The following is a 15,370-nucleotide window of genomic DNA, read 5'->3' as shown; positions in this document are numbered from 1 at the left end:
AAAATCACACTTCCAGCACCACTGGAGAACCCACAGGAGCCGGGGCTCTTCTACCACATAGGTCCTGGGAAATGGGTCTTCACGCTTGGCAGCAAATGCATTTACTTTACCAAACCCAACCACTAATTTAGAATCTCTAAGCAGTCAGACGCTAACCCAGTAAATCATGACTTCTCAGGTTTTAAATATGGCCTATCTAACGCTGACTTAATAGCTAAAAGGTCTTTTTTTGTTCAAAGTAATTTCCCCTCCTCTGGTGGGCCTGGAACAGCAAGAGCTGGTACTTTGTACTTAATTATTTATTCCCTGCGGTCTGCCTGACCCCAAATTGATGTTTGTAACCTTGAAATTATCCCTAATTGGCTGAATAAAAGGCCTGCTCCTGGGCAGGGCAGAAATGAGGAGCAGAGCTAAGGCTCATGGGTTAGGGGGATGGAAGAATCAGAGGAGAAAGGAGGAACAGAGTTGCCATGGGATAGAAAAAGAACCTTGTGGGCCAGGAGGAGGAACTCTGAAGTTCTGCTTGAAGTAGCTGAGATGAAAACCATAAGTATTCATGGACTCATGGATGGGAGGCAGCCCAGACAGAAATGATTAAGGCAGATGGCATCAGATGGGGGCTGGGAGGTAATGAGACAGCTTAGGTGAAAAAATCTGCCCAGCCCCAGGGAAAATAAGGCTTATTCTAAAATACAACAGATGTCTGTGTCATTTATTGATTAGGATAGCAGGTTAGATAATACCAATGTGGTAATTATAGGCATTTAGTAATAAACATTAGCCCATTTATATTTTCTCCAACAGGGCCCCTTTCCAGGACCCTCTGGAATGGTTTTATGTCCGAAGAATATCCCAATGATTGGGGCCAAGGAATGCTGCAAAATCACATCAAGTAACAGACTTGGAGATTTATCAGCAAGTTGGGGACACGAGGCCACCTCTGAGCAAGGATGGAAGGGAGTGCTGGGGCAACTAAACTACAGAATGACTCCCCAGGGAAAGTCTCAATTTTCAAAGCAACATCCACAGCAAACAGCTCCACATGGCAGCAGTGCTGGAGCGGAGACATTACAGCTAAGTGAACACATTCCCCCCAAATGGCTGCCAACGGCACTTGAGTGAGCGCCCACTTCTGGTGCCCAGCACCTGTGTCTGGTGGCACACAGTACCTACTAAGTTCAGCTCGAGGAAACCCAATGCCCCCTTCTAGGCACCTGAACTCACATGTGCGCCTTCTCCATTATAACAAACTGGTACTATTTTAGTATGAATGACTGAATAAACTTTGTGCTGGAAAAAAAAATCACTTTTATTAGAAAATAAATGTGGAATATATAAAACAAATGATGGGGACAATTTACGAAGTCAGCTTTTATTGATACACTAACCACAGAATTAAATTATACTGATTAATGTACGTATTCTGAACTATATTTTTACACTCATTACCGTGTGCACATTCGCCATGACTTGTGTGGAGGTCAGAAGGCAGTTGGTAGAGAAGATGGTCCTCTGCACCTTTTCTAGGACTTGAATTTAAGCTATCAGAGTTGGAAGCACCTTAATCCAGAGTCCTTGAACTATGTCTCAATTTACTTGTAGGATTTAACTTTGTTAAGATGAAATAAAATTTTGCTGACATGAAAAAATAAAACCACTCCCATTATACCCACACATGGCCCAGGGATCTTGGGAAATGGCTAAGGCCCACTGGAGAAGGAAACAGGAAGGTTTAGATGCAACTTGGGAGTTACAGCATGACTCACCCTGCCCCCAAGAAGCATTAAAAACACTCAGGGATGACTGCTTAAAACCTGCAAAGGGGATAGGAAGATGTTAAGAGCTGTGGGCTGGGAATAGAGTGTGCCCCCTGCATTCATCGGCTCACTGAAGCTACAGTTACCTGCATCAGGTAATGGGTTATAAAAGAAGGGGTGGGGAACGAACATGAAGGTGGAAAGGGGCATGTTGAAGAATGTCAGGGGTGACTTGGAATAGACATACTCAAGATAGTAGGCATATCTTTGAAATTATAAAAGAACAAGACACCTAAAAACAAAACTAAACCCAAAAATACTAATGGAATTAGGACCAAGATTTGTAAATTCATAGTTTACTGACAGATCTGGCAGTGAGTTGCTGAGACCACAGACCACTATCAGATGTTTGCCACTGTGGCTTCCAGGCAGCACTGCAATCAGTGTGGGAGCTACTCCTGTGCAGCTTTGCTGGCGGGCTCTGGCAGGAGGCGCCCCCACAGGGACCTGAAATACAGGGGTGGCAGTGAAGGACACTGAGGTGTTGGTGAGCTCGGACCAGAAACTAAAGGCTCAGTGAGTAGAATTCGAGAGTAAGGTGTTGGTGAGCTCGGACCAGAAACTAAAGGCTCAGTGAGTAGAATTCGAGAGTAAGCCTGGGACAAGGCAATAGCCGCACACTTTTTGTACGGACTTTAATTAGAGACAGTCTGAATTCGCGACATGTTACAGAAAAAGCAAAACTTAAGAGTTAGAGAGGAAAAAGGCTTTGGGAAAAAATGAGACTAAACCATCGGCTCCTCCTGAAGAGTTCCATGGCTCTCCTGATGACAATAATTCCAATTTAGGAAAAGACTTTGATGATGACTTAGATCCTGATGAGGTTGCAGAGTTGGAGGAAGAAGCAGCAAAATATCATTCTGAGAAATATCCTCCAATTCAGGCTATGAGTGGTAAAAAACCTTAAGCCTTGGCAAAAAGAAATAAAGTTGGAAGGGAGCTTGGAGGAAATAAACAGAAAATTTGGAAAATTAACTACTAGGGAAAATGAGGCTCAATGCCCCACTCCAACTCCCTCATTGATTGCAGGCTTAGACCCCCCCCCTTCCGGGGCAGCTACAGTTGCTACAGCTCAAAAAAGGGAGCCTTTTTATCTACTGCACAAACAACTGTATCCTCTTTACAAGTTCCTTACAAGCTAGGCAGAAAGGAGAGGATATAACTGAGTTTTACCGTTTTCCTGTCCTAAAGCAACCTGATGGACAGAGTAATATGGTGAGAGTTAATGCTCCTATACCTTTTAAACAATTAAAAACTGCATGTGCCCAAAATGGTCCTACAGCACCCTTTACTCAAGTCCTTATCTGCTGAGGCCCTCTGCCCAGGGAACTGGAAGCAATTGGCAAGAGCATGTTTATCTGGAGGAGATAATATATTATGGAAGTTTGAATTTGCTGAGCAGTGTCAAACTACAGGTAAAATCAACTGAGCTAAAGGAGGTCCTAAAACGTAGAACATGCTTGCTGGAGAAGTTATCTACAGAGAAACTGAGCAGCTGGATTTTGATGCTCAGCATTTTGAGCATTTATGCTCAAGTAAATGCTGCTGCCAGAAGGGCCTGGAATGAACTTCCGCAAACAGGTAGACAGGTGGAGGATTTGTCTAAAATCTGTCAGGGACCTGATGAATTAGTTCAAGACTTTGTAGATTCATGCAAACAGCAAGCATACTTATAGGTGATGAAGACTCTGGATTATTATTAATAAAACAATTGGCCTATGAAAATGCTAGCAGTGCTTGCCAAGCAGTTTTGAGACTCTTTAGGAAGAAAGGAAATATTTCTGACTGTATTATGTCATGTTCCGACATTGGGCCATCTTATACTCAAGGAGTGGCCATGGCTGCTGCCCTACGAGGTAAGCCTATTAAAGAGGTATTATTTCAGTGAAAGGCTCAAAGAATAGAGTATTGGGACCTCCAGGAAGTGGTTATGACAAATGGGAAATTTGCCATAGAAAAAGAATTGTCCTAATGCTAGTAAGAAGGGAATCAAAAGGAACCTGGTCTATGCCCAATATGTAAGAGGAAAGCATTGAGCTAATGAATGTAGGTCTAAAAAGATGCTGCAGGAGACCCTTTAATGAAGGGAAATGGAAAGAGGGGCCAGCCCCAGGCACCACAACAATGTCATGGGGTGCTACAGAACTTCATCCCTCAGCAAGGAAACCCATTCAGGACCTCTTTTAATGTCACTTTTATGAACTGTTACAGGACTTGGCTCGTTACTCTTATTTGGCCTTCTGGAATGTTAAAGCTGATCTGCATAAGATTAAACTCCAGCATCTACCCTAGCAGTGGCTGGTAAATACAAAGATCTCACGGAGTAAGATCTCACTGAGGAATATTCAACCTAAGAGAGGGTATGAATGATAGAATTTATGTACCAGTACAAGTAAGAATGTATCTTTCAAGAGTGGCAAGCACAATCTTCTGCTCCATAGCTCTTAAGCTATGGTCTTTCCTAGAAAATAAAAATAAAAGGGGGGGGGGGGCGCCTGTGGTAAGCTGCTTGTTTGGCAAGCTGCTATTTTCAGTGAAAAACATGTTTTCACCCTGGAACAGAGATAAGCAAGGTGTTTTGCCAAGTTCCTTTAACTTGTTCTGTGACCTTGGACCATATCTGCTACAGGGATTAGGGTTTAAGAAGTTTGACTGCTCCATGAACCCCTTCCTTGTGTTGATGTGACCTGTTTTGCTTTGCCTATAAAAAGGAGCTGCTAAGTAAACCCGGGGCTGCAGTATTCACTGACAGTCCTTCTCAAGCTGATCTTGTGTCTTGCTTTCTTTCTTTCAATACTCACTCCCCATTCAGGTACTGTTCGAATTTACTGGCAGGCTCCAGAACAACAGGTTTTGTACATCTTAGGTTTACAAAATTTGGGGACTCACTTCAGGGATCTGAAAATATTTGCTAACTTTGCAAGAGACCAAGTATTTCTTCCATTTAGAGATTGGATCTATGGAGGTTTGTAAATGTCATAAGGCTGTATGTTATTTAAGACTTTCCCATACTACTGAAGTTCAAGGTAAAGTAGGAGAGGCAAAATTTTCTCCATACTGCTAACAGCAAAACAATTTTCTCTTCACTGTGTCTTCCCGTGTGTGCTAGCGAGGACAGTCAAAAGCTTTCTCAAGTTCTGAGTGTTCATCGTCAGGAGATCCTCAGTGCTGAAGTGCTTCCCAATGATCTTTCAGCCTGCAGGGCTTTGGCACATCAAACTGTGGCACGTACTTAGACTTTGGCACACATACCGCATTCTAGGCTCATTTTCCACTGTGATTTTTTTTTTTTTTTTTAATGAGGAGCTGTAATGTATGGAGATCTACATGGCTTACACTATCCATCTCCCATTAATTGTGGGTATTCATGTGTCTTCGAAGACTTTTGGAATATGAGAACATCTTACCACATTCTTTGCATACATAGGGCTGTCCATTGTGTGTTCTCATGTGATTCTGAATGTAACTGGAACAACTGAAGGCTTTCCCACACTCCTTACACTCATAGGGCTTCTCTCCCGTGTGAGTGGTCTCATGGTTTCGCAAGGAAGCAGCATATTTAAAGGTTTTGCCACACTGTTTACATTTATAAAGTTTTTCTTTGGCGTGGCATTTTTTGTGGTTTCGAAGGGAATAGACATAGGGAAAAGCTTTCCCACACACCTCACATTTGTAAGGCCAGGCTCCACTGTGTGTCCCTAAATGTCTTCTTGCACAGTGGCCGGAAGTGAATGTCTTTCCACACTGCATACATTCATAAGGTTTCTCTCCAGTATGAATTCTCTTATGTGCTTGCACATGGCTGGAATGTCTGAAGGTTTTCCCACACTGCTTACACTCATAAGGCTTCTCCCCAGTGTGAGTCCTTTGATGGAGTTTAAAGGAACAGTAACTCATGAAGGCTTTCCCACAGTCTTTACATTCATAGAGTTTTTCTGCTGTATGAAGCCTTTTATGCATATCGAGAGAACTGGAAGTCCAGAACATTCTCCCACATTCCTTACATTCAGGAATCTCTCCAGAGTGAAATGTTTTATGTTCCCTAAGGGCAACAGAATTAGGAAATGTTTTTTTACACACCATGCATTTATGCCTGTCTGCACTGTGAGTAAGCATATGCCTTTCAACACAGTAGCGGTAACTGAAGGCTCTCTCACAATACTCACATTTGTACGGCTTCTCTCCAGTGTGGACTTTCTTATGTTTTTTAAGGGAGCTGGGGCACATAAAGGCCTTACCACATTTTTCACATTCATAGTATTTCTTTACGTATTTCTGATAGTCGCACGGTTTGTGTTTATGCCTCTTCAGGGATGACTGACTGATAATGTCACATGAAGGAAGCTTTGGTTCAAGCATTTTCTTGTTTGTGACACTAACTTGATTTCGGATAACAGCTTCTCTACATTGGCCATTGTCCGTAGGTTCACAGTTTATCTTTACAACTTTAAGTCTGTAAAAATTGAGAAATACAATCTTAAGAGTTTGCTTTCTAATGATTTTATATTAGTAGATATTAAGTTTACATTGGGAACATTCACAATTTGAAGTGTGGGCAGGCAAGGAAGCAAAGAGTGAATGTGTGAAGAGGAGATAAAATCCTGAGTGATTGTATATTGCCAACACAGGCATGGCTATGTCTCAGACTAATAGAATAGCAAAGACTTCCTCCAGTTTGAATGCAAATGTTGCCAGTATGTTTGGCAACTAAGTACAAGTGTTTAAAAGTGACTCTTCAGTGTGTGTAAAGGTTAATGCAGCCCACACCTGCTGCCTACAGAGACCAGCTCTGCGGTATACAAGAAAAGTACTCACATTCTGGCTGTTGCCTGGCTGCTGCCACTGCAGCAAGCGCATGTGGCCCGCCAGACCCCAGCTCTCCTTTCCATGTGTTTGCCCTTTCCTCACTCCCTGCGGCCCCAGCCAGAGTTCCAATTTGACATGAGAAGAGTCAAGCATCTGTAAGATGTCTGGACCATAGCTATTATTATTACTTTTAAAAACTTAGTTATTTTCTCAAATAATGTGAATGTGGTGGTTTGAATGCTCGGTCACTAGCCGGTACACTGCTTAGGAAGGCCTCACTGTGGCATTGTTGGAGGTGTGTTACTGGGGAGGGGGTACGGGCTTTGCAACCCCACCCTCTGAAACTGATGCATGGCCCCAAGGAAATGCTTTCTTGTTTAGTCAGTTGCTTTTGATCATGGTGTCTTTTCATGGCAATAAATATAAGGGCAGAAGTTGACCAGGGATCAGTCATTGCCATGACAGGCCCTTGCTGCTTTTTGAGACTTTGGACGGAGAAAGCAGAGCTTACGGGCCATCTTAGTAGGTCAGAAGACAGCTGAGAGAAAGTGGACTACTACAGAGGACCAGCTCAAGGTTTCAGACAAAACAATATTAGCAACTGGGCCAGAGACCATTCTTGTAAGATTTGGCAAGGAATGTGTCTCTTTACAGTAATCAAAAAGGAAGTCAGTACCTGTGTATCTGTACCTGTGTACCTGTGTATCTGTGCATGTGTGCATGCACACACGCTGGTATGTTCTTGTGGAGTGCATACAATTTACCCTTTTCATTCAAATGCCGATTTCTCTCTACCCCACTACCTAGTTTCAATCCGGACATTGCATTGTGCTGTTTATTATAAGCATCACCTGTCTCAAATTTGATAAATGTGCTACCATTTGTTCTCTATATTGACAATAAAAACAACCAGCCAATGCTGAACAACGGAGAGGATAGGGTGGGGCATCCTGGTCCGGACGGGAGGAGAAAGGAGTGGTGGAAAGAGAGATCGGAGGAGAGGACCTGGAAACACTAGGAGAGATGAACCGGACCTAAGATATGACTAAAAAGCAAGTATATTCATTGTGGGAAATTTGAATGGGAGGAAGCTATGTAGGCATGAAGGTTTAGGATGGAGTAAATATTGCCCAGTATTGTGCTCTAGGTTAATTAAGTAAATCCTAGTGTCTGTGTGGTGATTTGGCTATATAGCTGGTTTAGGAATAACCACTGTTTAACTAAAAGATAATATTAAATATTAATAATCATCAATACACACAAAAAGCCACAAAAGCTGGGTGCCCTGGAACTCGAGCTGTGGGCAGTTGTGAGCGGCTTGATGTGGGTGCTGGGAAGCAAACTTGGGTACTCTTTAAGAGCCATCTTTCTCTGGCCCCATGGCTAGTATTGAAGCAGTATTTATCTGGACTATCTTGAAAATGCTCTTTTACACTTATTACTCATGTACATGTGTGTGCTGTAAGCTGGGCCCATGTCAAGAGTCCATGTGGACATCAGAGGACAACTTTGTGAAATTGCTCCTGCACCATCTTTACGTAGGTGTCAAACATCAAACCTGGGTTACCAGGCTTGCACAGTACCCTGACCCCAGCTGGAATGACTTTTAAAATTGTAACCAACTAACTTTACATCCTGGTAGGAATTTTCCTGGAATGTCTTAATACTGGCTCTATAGAAACTATTCTGCAGACCTCAAATATCTATAGTACAACACAGCTCACTCATTTTCAGAGTTTAGACAGAGAGGAGAAGAAGAAGAAAGAAGGAGGAGAAGGAGGAGGAAGAAGAAGAAAAAGAATAAAAAGCAGCAGCAGCTTGCATTTGTGCTGTTTTTAACATTTCCCTGACATCCAGTGATTCTCTTGAGGGACACAGCTATTTCTTTGTGGGTATCCATTACCTCAGATTTCTCTCTAGATTTCTGTAATAAGCTTCCAAATCCCAACATTCCCGTTTTATGCCTAAAACATAAACAAAAACAAAACATCAATGAACAAGAAAAAGAAAGAAGTGACCATTAGATGTTTAATGCACAAGGCTAACCCAGGCTGCCACACCAGCACCTAGCAGCAGCGAGTGAAGCAGGACATCCGACTTACCTACAGAAGTCAGGTTCCTGCAAGTCTCCAGCATCACATCTCTGTAGAGAATCTTCTGGGAAGTATCCAGCAATGCCCACTCTTCCTGGGTGAAGTACAGAGCCACATCCTCAAAGGTCACCAAGTCCTGAAACATCCATGTTATTCCAAATAAGGAGACCCGCGGATATCTATCGCACTGACACCAGGCTTCCGGGCCAATGCCGACTTCAAGCAGTTCCAAGACTTTGGAATCAGACTTGCTGTCTACACTCTCTCCCACACTGCAACTGTGATTTCAAGCAACAAATAATGTTCTAAAAACTGACCCAAAGCAGCTTCGGCGAGGAAAGAATGTGCGGTGGTTTGAGGGAAAATGGTCCACAATGGCTCCTCTACTTCAGAGTTTGGTTCCCAGTTGGTGGGATCTTACAGGAAAGATTGGGAGGCGTGGCTTTGTTGGAGGTGAGTCGCTAGGAAAGCATGTATCTGGGGGCTTGCTTACAGTGTCAGAGGGGGAGTCCATGGCTATCACTGGAAAAGCCCATGCCATTCCTAGTCTGCTCTGCCTCATCCTTCATGCAGTAGCTACTACTCCAGGCTGCTTGCCTGCACAATGATGGTCATGGGCTCCTGTAAGTTGCCTTGCTCATGCTGCTTCATAACAGCAGAGAAGCAACAAAGAGCTTATTTGGCTTACTCTTCCAGGTCACAGTCCATCATTGAAGGAAACCAGGCCATGGACTACAGCAGGAATTTGGAGCAGAAGCCACGGAGGCCCACTGCTGGCTCACTTGAAAGCTAACACTCAGCTAGCTTTTTTATGTGCGCTGGGCCATCCTAGAGCAATTAACAATCAAGACAATCGCTCACAGACACGAGCACATGCCAGCCTGATCTGGGCAGTCCCTCAATTGAGAGGCCCTCTCAGATATCTCTAGGCCGTGTCAAGTTGACAGTTAAAGCTGGCTAGGACAGACACACAGAAGGAGCAGCCATTCACTGGAGAGCACAGGCAGTGTGTGCAGTTGGACCACTCTAAACATTAAAATTTTGTGTGTATATGTATTTGTGACACAAAAGCAGTGGTCAGAGGAGACAGGGAACTGTGGAGTGGGCCTGGCCTGGCTGAGAGACACGTATCATAGATTTTTTTCAGGTTCTAGTCGATGGCTCCTGTTCAATGTGCCTTCTAGTTCCTCAAAGACAGACACACACTCCCTCAGTCAGTGAAGCATTCAGGCCACTTGGTGTTTCTCCTGAAAGCCAAGGTACAAAAAGTCTGATGACCCTCAATAAAACACAGCCTCAATCTTGAGGTCACTGCCTCAAGCTTGCAGTGACCCCCTCCAACCAGGTTGGTTGAATTTTCAAGACCATACCAAGTGACCTTGAGTCTGTAAGTAAGCACAGGTTGCTTACAAGAGGACAGCTCACAGGAAACAGCTGTCCTTGTACCGTGTGGGTCTCAGGGATCGAAAGGCTTGGGAGCAAGCACCTTTACCTGCTGAGCCACCCACCTGGCTCTTAACGTCTCCTAATACAATGTTACTGGAGAGCTGAAGGGATTAATAAGCTTTCCCAAGACTATCCCCAAGCAGCCAGTTCAGTGTTCATCCTCTGAGAGCATCTATCTAGGGTCTGGATTTAGAAAGGGATCCTACCAGCTTTAGTGGGAGAACCATACCAGGCACCTGGTCAGATGGTTTGCAAGGTCAAAGTGCTCGCTGTGAAAATCCAATGACCTGAACCCCATGGTGGAAGTTATTCTTTCATGTTCCTGTGTGCCATGGCACATGTGCAACCCCACACCAACAGTAATCATCGTCGATAAAAGAAACATTACTGGGGCTGGATAAATGCTTTGGCAGCCACCCCAGGCTCAGTTCCCAGCACCCACACAGTGGCTCATGACAATCTTTAAGCCCATTTCCACAGGATCGATGCCCTCTTCTGACCTTTGTGGGCCCTGCATGTATATGGTGCACACATGCAGACAAAACAACCACACAAACATACACAATCTCAAAACAAAACCGCACAGTCAACAGAGACAGTCAGAAGTAGAAGCCAGGCGTGGTGGCACAGCCTGTCATCCTAGCTATTTTAGAGGCTGAGGCAAGAGGATCACAAGTTCAAGGACAACCTGGGCATTGTCGACTTGAGCATGAACAATTTACAACTGTGTCTCAAAGGCAAAAGAGGGTTTGGATGTAGCTGAGTGGTACATCTCAACATGGAAGAGACCCTTAGTTCCCTCCCTAGTGGCAGAAAAACAAAACAAGTGCTGGCTACAGTCATCAACCTTCCTCTCAGCAATGAAAGCCCTGGCCCGTGTTTCTATTTGCACGGTTTCAGGTGTTGACCCTGAGCCACAGTAATCAGGCGGTAGGAGACGGCTCACTGGGCCAAGATGCTGCCTACACTGTGGAAGGACAGAACAGACTCCTGAACATTGTTCTCTGACCTCTGTACACACACACAAAATTTAAAAGTTGTAAAGCAACAAAAATCAAGCAACTGGCTAAGAAATACACGTTAGTGGGGGCACATCCCAAGCAATACCCAGGGAAAAACCAAGATTTCCTTTTAGATTCCTACTCTCATTTAGTACCAGAACTTAAAATTGACCCAGAGTGTGAGAGAAAACCAAGTGCAGGCAGACAAAATTCTGGCAGTTGCCATGGGGAGGCGAGAGGTGGAGAGAAATGTGGCACAGAAGTTGGAAGAGCGGTTAGAGGGCGCCTAGTACACAAGGGAAATCAGGTTTAGGCTTCAGGCTAATATCTGGACAAGAGATACAGACCTTTCAGCCTAGTGCAGGGACACAGATCAGCGGGTTCTCCATTCTAGGCTCTTGTCCCAAGGCAAAGGATTGCACCAGGGACACATGCTTAGAAAGAGAACTAGAGACAGCTTACTCAGGAAAGGGGACCTGGTGAGCTGGCTCAGGTGATGCTGCCAAGTCTGCTGACCTGAGTTCAAGCCCTAGAAGCCACAGGGTAGAGGAGAACTGACTCCTGCAAGTTGTCCTCTGACCTCCACACAAATGGCATGGCATAACCCCTCCCCCAACAAATGCACTTATTAATAAATAACAATGTATTAAGACTCTAGACAACCAATATGGAATTAGGCTGTAAGTACTGTCACCATGGAAAATTGTATGTGAAATCATGTATGTTAATTATTTCACAATGTATAAATTGTATTCAAGTATCATGATTTAACTTATATTCAAATGTCAGTTCAGAATTATACAAATAGTCCCTATCCATTGAACATACTACCCTGAACACATTTGATCTCAAAATTATATAAATACTTCAAAACAAGAGTAAATGTGGGGAAAGAGAGGGGGCTCCTAATGAAGAAAACCTGCTCCTCTGGCAGAGGACTGAAGTTCAGTCCCCAGCATCCATCTTGGGCAGTTCACAGCCACCGTGACTCCAGTTCCAGAGGATCCAATGCCCTCATCTAGCCTCCAAGGGCACCTGCACACACACAGCATACAGATATAAATAAAAGCCAATCATTTCAGAGTCTAGCAGCTCTTCAATAGCCTGTAGCTGTGACCCCCCTCCCCCCAGTATGAGGAATTGTAAACTGGAATTGAGCTGATGTAAACCCCTTCTCCCTTAAAAAGGTTAAATGTTAGGCGACACATGTCCGACTAACTGAAAGGAGGGCGGAGCACCCAGCCTAACTGCAGACTAACTGCAGAATCTTGAAGAGAGCTACAAGGAATACTGGGATCAAACAATGCTAACACAGCCGACCTGTCCAAGAAATTGCCACAAACCCTCACGGGTCTGTTTCTAAGCAGAGTATGGACTCACACAGGAGTAGAGTGGGTGGCAGCAGCTGGCTAACACTCCCCTCCTGAAAGCACTGGCTGTTCTTCCAGAGGACCCAAGCCAGTTCCCAGCATCCAGACTGGGTAGATCACAACCCTTTGACTCCAGCTCCAGGGTATGCAGTGCCCTCTTCTGGCATTCCCGGGCAACACACTCATGTACAAACACACAGAAAATTAAAAGTAAAATAAATCTTTAAAATACTCTCAAACTCTATAAACTAGAAAAAGACCATGACAGTTGCAAAAACAGGATAACTGGAGAAATGAAATTCAACTAGTCAAACTAAAAAATGAGACAAGGCTCAGCAGGTAATAGCATTTGCAGCTGCCGGGGACCAAGAGCCCCAGGCATCTAGTTCTGGTAACTGGAAAATTACTGACACCTGGGAATATAATCAACTTCAACCACCTGGAGGGGACTTCCCGAGAAGTTGCTAAACCACCCCCCCCCCCCCCCGCTCTGACTGATTTTATTGATCCCAGGAAGAGCCATGCACGGAATGTGCCACTTATGCAAGAGATAATTTGCCCCCTTTTCCCCGCTTGGGAGGGTAGTCGCTTCCTTATTTCAAAAATATAAAAGTATAGCTCCAGCGAGCAATAAACAGACCTCGACAACTCATTGCCTGGTCTCATTCCTTGTCTCTCGCCCGTTTTTCTTTCAGGCTTGGTTCTTCTCGGACCCCACGAATTACTAGGTCCCAAGGGTCGGGACATGCAGCCAAGCCTGATGACCCAGGTTCAATCCCTGGGACCCACAGCAGAAAGTGAGAGCTGACTTCTGAATGTCTTCTCATCTCCACATGCACTCCATGGCATCTGTGTGCGTGCGTGTGCGTGCGCACACGCACACACACACCCCTACACACCTAAAAATACACATATATACATATCTAGTATACATACCTAAAAATATACCATATATATATACCTTAAAAATATATGCACAGAAAATAAATAAAATACACAGAAATAAGACAATCTAGAAATCACCGATGACAAAAGATAACTCAGTGAAAATGAGCTAGTGGAAATTAAAGAGACCACAAAGAAATATTTAATAACTTGGTTGTAATTAACCAATTCCTAGAAAGAAATAATATACTAAAATTGATTATCAGTAGAGGTAATTTTGATAGCATGAAGGCCCAAGGCCAGCCTGAGCTGTAAGAGGCCCCTGTTCATTCCAGTCTTTAATATTCTTCCAAGTCCAGCCAATAAAACCAAAATCTTATATCATACCATGAATTAGAATTTTAATTTTAGAGACAAGGTCTCATTATATAATCCAAGCTGTCCTAGAACATACTATGTATGTAGCCCAGGCTGGCCTTACACTCCAATCCTTCTATCTCACGCTTCTAGAGTGCTGGAATTACAGGCATGTGCCACACACAGCGCCTGACTAGGTCAACAAATTCTCACCTACCTGCCTGCCTAAAACAGACTTTCATGATAGCAAGATTTTACAGAACAAATCCACACAGGAAAGTGGCCAGTTAACAGAGGACCCCTTATTCTGGAGGCAGAAGAATTTCTGGCCTAGCCTCAGTGGTACCTGAAACCCCACTGGAAAGCCAGGGGAGGTCAGTGAGCAGGCTCGGAGGTGAAGGTGCTTGCCACTGTGATACCCCACATAACAAATAACAAATCAGTGTAATGGGGGGGGGGTGAGGACATGGCTCAGCAGTTTGGAGCACTTGTTCTTTTAGAGGACCTGGGTTTGGTTCCCAGTACCCACGTGGTGGCTCACAACCAGGAGAAACTCCACCTCCAGGGGATCCAATGTCCTCTTTTGGCCTCTGTGAGCAAACATGGTGCACGCGTGATCTCATTGTCCAGCTGACCCCTGCTATTCCTGCGCTCCTTCCACTCATTCTATTCCCTTAATTTGTTGTTACTGTTGTTGCTGAAACAATTTCAAGGTAGCTCAGGCTGGTCGCCTAGTTCCTAAGCAGCCAAAGGGTGACCTTGAACTCCTGATCCTCTTGCTTCTACTTCCCTGTTAGTGAGATCACAGGCATAGGCCATTAATAACTTGCCTTTTCCCTGTTTCGGGGACAAGGTCTCATGTAGCCCAGGCTGCCCTTGAACTTGATTCTCGGGCCTCTGCTTCCCAAAGATTGGGGTCGCGGGGACACAGAACCATGCCTGGCTTACTAGAAATAAATTTGGTTTTTCCCCGTTTTTGTTGTTTTGATTAGTTTATTTACTTTACATCCCAAGGGTGCCCCTTCCCTCTCCAAATTTGCTTTTTTCCAATGTGCTTTTTTTCTTTAACAAATTTTATGTGTATGGGTGTTTTGTATGTACACCAGCTGCCTTCTCTTCTCCAGCCCTATCAATCTCTCCCAGCCTCTGCTGGCTTTTTATATCCTCTCCTGTTCCCAGAAACCCAAGAGGCAACCGACACTGAAGGTCATAGGGTCAAGCAGCTCTAATGGCTAAGCATTCCCAAAGGGCCAGTCGACTAGCAACAAGGAATCCTCTAAAGGGCCAGGCGCACAAGATAAATCCCATTACATCTGGAAAGCGCCCCACGAACAATTAACTCGGTGAGGCCCCTTTCTACCTGAACCCTGAGCACACACATACAGGATGGGAAGGGGCCCTGAAGTTGGTTTGCAAGCTTTGGGCAAGTTCCCGGAATTTCCGGGCTGCCGACTGCGCAGAGCCTGCGCCTCCTCCGCCCTCTACTTCCCATCCGCGCCTCCGCGCAGCACTCACCATGGCGCGCTCTCATCCACCCCGCACTCCGCCGGGTTTCGAAACCGACCGTGTTTGCTGCCGAGCCGCCAAAGGGAGGC

General features: G+C 44.6%; 1 protein-coding gene across 2 annotated transcripts; it reads right to left on the bottom strand.

Moving 5' to 3' along the window:
* Positions 1-1,356: 1,356 nt before the first annotated feature.
* On the bottom strand, positions 1,357-15,370 carry LOC129669194 (zinc finger protein 564-like). Of its 2 annotated transcripts, XM_055597324.1 has the most exons (5): positions 15,291-15,370; positions 8,726-8,852; positions 8,527-8,587; positions 5,984-6,270; positions 5,626-5,859 (listed from the first exon to the last, which is right to left on the bottom strand). In XM_055597324.1, exons 1-5 carry the CDS (start codon positions 15,291-15,293, stop codon positions 5,711-5,713), a joined length of 627 nt encoding a protein of 208 aa, XP_055453299.1. In that variant the 5' UTR covers positions 15,294-15,370; the 3' UTR covers positions 5,626-5,710. The 2 variants fall into 2 exon arrangements, with proteins under 2 accessions (XP_055453297.1, XP_055453299.1); XM_055597322.1 differs by having other exon boundaries at positions 1,357-6,270.

The sequence above is a fragment of the Psammomys obesus genome, unplaced genomic scaffold (assembly GCF_907164565.1).
Source record: "Psammomys obesus unplaced genomic scaffold, mPsaObe1.curated_primary_1811, whole genome shotgun sequence".
Classification (NCBI taxonomy): Eukaryota; Metazoa; Chordata; class Mammalia; order Rodentia; family Muridae; genus Psammomys; species Psammomys obesus.
Note: the sequence above shows the minus strand (reverse complement) of the source record. Positions and strands in the feature narration are given on the sequence as shown.